Genomic DNA, 4,400 nt, shown 5'->3' with positions numbered 1-4,400 from the left:
TTTGCTTGTCTGATCATGTTAGATGTATTGTTATACAAACTTGTAAGACTGGCTTCTAGGCATACTGTGCGACATATGCTAGAGTAACTTCCGTGACTATTCTTTGCCTCTGAAAAGCTCCTGGGGTCTTTCACTTGGATCAGGCTTCATTCTACAGTAAATTCAGACTATACGGTTCTGAAAAATGAGTAAGCTCTGTACCTTATGTTTGTCTATTTTATTTTTTATTTTATTTTTCTACCTTGAAAGAACTGTGCAGACCTCTTTTTTGCCCATGAACCTTGTAATGTAGCTTTCTCCATTCAGTACTTCGTATCTCGTTATTTCTTCCTAGTTACATATCATTTCTTTATACCTATCCTGGCTATTCATTCTAATCTGAGTTCTGTTATTTGAGGTCAGTGAAGAAGTCTAGTGTAGCTGCTCCCCTAAGATTAGAGAGAGAGAGAGAAAATGAATACTGCATCCTCTTTCTTCTTCTCCACTTGGGTGCAGTATTTGAACATCTTGCCCGCACCATTATTGTATACTTGCATCCCACCACAGTTGAAAAGACTGATTTACCTTACCAGTTGTATCTCTTTTTTTAAAGATACAACTCTTTTAAAGATTGCCCAGAAATCCAGAAGCTGACGCAGCAGATAGATGTACAAAACATACTGCAGTCTACAAAATACCAAATTAATTTATTTATATAAAATATATTACACAACAGTTGTACACATGCACACACCCGCACAGTACTTTACCACACATTTAGGCCATTTTTTTTTAAATGAAATGTTATAGTCTAGCACACAGTATCTTACAGTAATTTACATTTTTATCTGAAGACACAATGGGGAAGCTTTGATCATTCATTTATAAACCTTCCATAAATTACAAAAAAGAAAGGCCGTCTGAAAAGTATGTATAAACAGTAAAAACAATTTACAAATGGACAAGAATTACAAAATAGTCACAGCCAATGACTGCCACCACTGTGTACTTTTTTTTTAATTTTTAAATCATTTGAGATGCCAATATTGCAGCTAATTTGATTATCAGCTGTTGCAGCCTTTTTACTGACTGCGGCTTGTGTATATAACAAGTTTTCATTTGAGTGTAGACATGCGCTTCAGCTTGAATCTGACATCAGCAATATGAAAATGCCTTTTAACTTAGGACTGCACCTCCACAGCAAAAAAATGGGGAGCAAAACTTTTTTTCTGGTAACTTTAAAAGATTTAAACCAGCAGCTTGAAAACTGGAGTTCGTATAATTGAAACTGGGTGTATTTTCTGAATAACTTACACTGTATCTGGCTTTGGTTTAGTGAATATGCTGACAAAAGAACGCCATACAAGGGTGTTTTGTTTTTCTATTTTTTTTTGTTTGTTTTGTTGGGGAAAAAAATAAGAAAAAGCATTTTGCACAACACTCTCATACTCCCAGGATTTACATTAGACATTGTAATGGAGTCAGCAACATAGTACTTGATCTTAAATTACCATGTTTTAGGGAAGATGAAGACAGTTAAATACACAGTACATATAAAGTATACGCTGTTTATTTATTAGACAGTACAAATCATTGTGCATTAATAAGGCAAAACATCAAGGCTGATTAAACTAGGAGTTTCAAGACCATTGTTGTTTAGGATAAAGATTAGGTAGGGTAGGGTGATCTCTTTGAACCACGATCAGCGAAGAGGCTTTTCTTTCCCTCGCTCATGGTTAAAGAAAACTAAATGCTGAGACCTATCCAATGAAGTTACAGGTGTGGAGATGACTTCAGATAAAACCACGTTCGCCTTCTGGTCTCATTTCTGCCCCTCCCCTCCCCCAACTTTCTTTCTTTCTTTCTTTCTTTCTTTTTTAAAGAAGGGGGGAAAAAATTGTGTTTGTGACAATCAGTTTTAGCAGCAACACATCCACTTCCTTTTTTTTCTTGCTAGTTTGATTATGCAATTCACATGATTCTAGTGATGCCAGAGGTTTAAAAAAAAAAAAAAAAGGTGAATGTTCAGTAAGTTGTTGTACTGCATAGTCATGAAAGCCCTAGTTTTGATGTTTTAAAAAAAACAATAATAATACACAGATTGGAAGCTTTACAAGTTGTCCAGGAGTACATGAATCATTTCACTGCACCAAGCTTTTTCAGTAGTTTCTTGCCTTTGGAAAGCAGCCCCTTTTTCTTTTTCGAGGACATATCCCTGCCTCTCCCGGGACTACCAGAACCCATAGATGACGTAGGTGACCCAGAATGGAGATGAACTGTGGGGGATGGTGCTCTCCTTGATGTACCTGTATTCTCAGGAGGAACCTATTAGGTACATTGTTATAATTTATTGAATGTTTGAAAGCTTAAAAGCTGTTAGCATCAAGAAAGTTGGTAACATCACTACTTATCCCATTACCCACTTACTTAAACAAAAGATCTGGTTCATTTCTTCTTTGTGGCTTAAGATACCATAGGGATTTATGGAAACTATATAAATTTTTGAAGGGGGAGGGGGGGAAGAAATACAGGCATTAGAAAACACGCACTCCAGTAGAACGCAAAGGTGGTTACATTTTTAAAGAGTTGGATACACTGGTTTGGCCCATAGTTCTGGCAGAAGCAAACAAAACTGGTTTTGTATTACCATACTCTTGAGAGTGAGCACACCAAAAAAAAAAAAAAAGAGGGACACTTGTAGCTATGGATTTAAGAAAATTAAAATGTGTTGCTTGCCACAAATTAGCAGTGTGTAGAAGCCAAACACTTTCCAGAAAGAACTACTGCAAATGCTACTTTTTTTTTTTTTTAAAGTGGCCTTTATATGCCTTTTCCTTAAAAATTAGCTAGCATACTTTATATACATAGTTGAGAAGATGGCACACTGGTTTAATAAAAGAAAAAAAAAAAAGAAAAAAGCTAAAATGAACCTTAATTGCAATCAAAGAAAGCTTAAAGACCCTGACTGCTTGATGTGTATGCTGCAGCTCTGAGGTTGCTGAGTGAAAGTGAAGACTTGTACGCTAGAATGACAGCATTCCTAAAATATTTTAAACAGCGCTAGGCTTTTTGATGATTCAAAAATACTTATATGAAAATGCTAAAACGACTTATACTAAGCCTATGGCTAACTACAGTGCCCTGCTGACAAAACATGGTACTGGCTGTTAAGGTAGGTAATTTATAGTAGAATCCATGCCTGAGGGACACCACCCCCCCCCCCCCCCCCCCCCCCCCCCAGTTATATTGTAGTTAAAACAGTAGCAAGTTACTGCCTTGTGCAACAGTGAGCTAAGCAAAGGGGCTTCAAGCCAACTTTGATTTTTTTTTTTTTTAAATCACGGTCTAACTCTAATGGAAAAAAAAAAAAAAAACACAGCTTAGTAAAGCACCCCAACGTACACCTGAAGATACCATATATTTAGTCTAATGCATTCATTCAGTGAGCTGCATGTTTCATAGCAAGACTTTTATTGCATTGGTAAACCAAACAAGGGCTAATACGTCACATGTGTATACTTGCTAGGAAATCCTAGTAAATTTTAAGTGTATGAAGGGATTTGTTTTTTTCAGCATTGCTGATAATCAATCCTAGGCAAACTGGGGTATAACCAATCATGGAAAATGCATTTTAAGGCAGACAATTTAAGTAGCTATAGTTGAGTTTAATGAATTTCAAAACCAACTGTACCTTTGTAAACTACAGTATTTATCAGCTTACATCTCATTTGTATGCTCTGTCACGGGAGGGGAGTATTGTGCTTTTACTCTTTATACACGTACGTGGAATTTGTACATCTCAGGTTGGCTAACAATGCAATATGCAGCTTTTGTTTGTAGGGTAATTAAACATTGAACTCTCCTTTCTATGTAAACAGAAACATTTAGCTCATGAAGAAATATGTTCCAAACGTTGACCTTCATAAAGTGAGGCCTAATTGACTAATTTCTAAGAATGCCTTTCTAAAGGATTTGTCTCCTAAAAGAACTAAATTGCTTTGAGTATATACAGTAAAAGCATACAGCCTGTCGTTCTGTGGCCAATGATTTTGGAGACATATTTCTTTTTTTTTTTTCCCCCACAGTTAAGTTTCAAGACTTGCATTAGATAGTCAGGTAGTGTTAATTGATATCTTTCTTTATTGGTATCTTCAGTTGCTCACTTACGTGAAGGCTACATTGCCTTATTAAGGTGTGAAATGAACACTCTTCTTCTGTTTCCAAGCAGATGAGCAAAGAAATAAAAATATATAATATATAAAGGTATTGCAGTGATGAAACAAAAACCAAAAAAATGAGAAACTCTACACATGACTAGTCTTTCATAAAAGAGAAGTCTGTGGGCAGTTAACTAATGCCAGTTGGAGTAGGAAATCTTAAGGGTTGAAAGATGAACCCTGTCGGTTGCATTTACAATTTGT

At 36.0% G+C, this 4,400-nt stretch overlaps 1 protein-coding gene across 7 annotated transcripts in view; it reads right to left on the bottom strand.

Annotated features, from left to right (window-relative positions):
* Positions 1–667: 667 nt before the first annotated feature.
* Positions 668–4,400, bottom strand: part of RIMBP2 (RIMS binding protein 2) — a 123,368-nt gene continuing 119,635 nt past the window's right edge. For 6 of the 7 annotated variants that reach the window (XM_009666660.2, XM_068911647.1, XM_068911648.1 and 3 more), the window contains one exon: positions 668–2,304. In XM_009666660.2, coding sequence (XP_009664955.2) covers positions 2,116–2,304 — 189 coding nt within the window. In that variant the 3' untranslated portion in view covers positions 668–2,115. Of the gene's footprint in view, positions 2,305–3,199; positions 4,194–4,400 lie in introns of those variants that run through there. The other variant, XM_068911649.1, reaches the window with a different exon arrangement.

Source organism: Struthio camelus, chromosome 17, assembly GCF_040807025.1.
Source record: "Struthio camelus isolate bStrCam1 chromosome 17, bStrCam1.hap1, whole genome shotgun sequence".
Classification (NCBI taxonomy): Eukaryota; Metazoa; Chordata; class Aves; order Struthioniformes; family Struthionidae; genus Struthio; species Struthio camelus.
The sequence above is the reverse complement of the archived record's forward strand: the minus strand, read 5'-3'. Positions and strand labels throughout refer to the sequence as shown.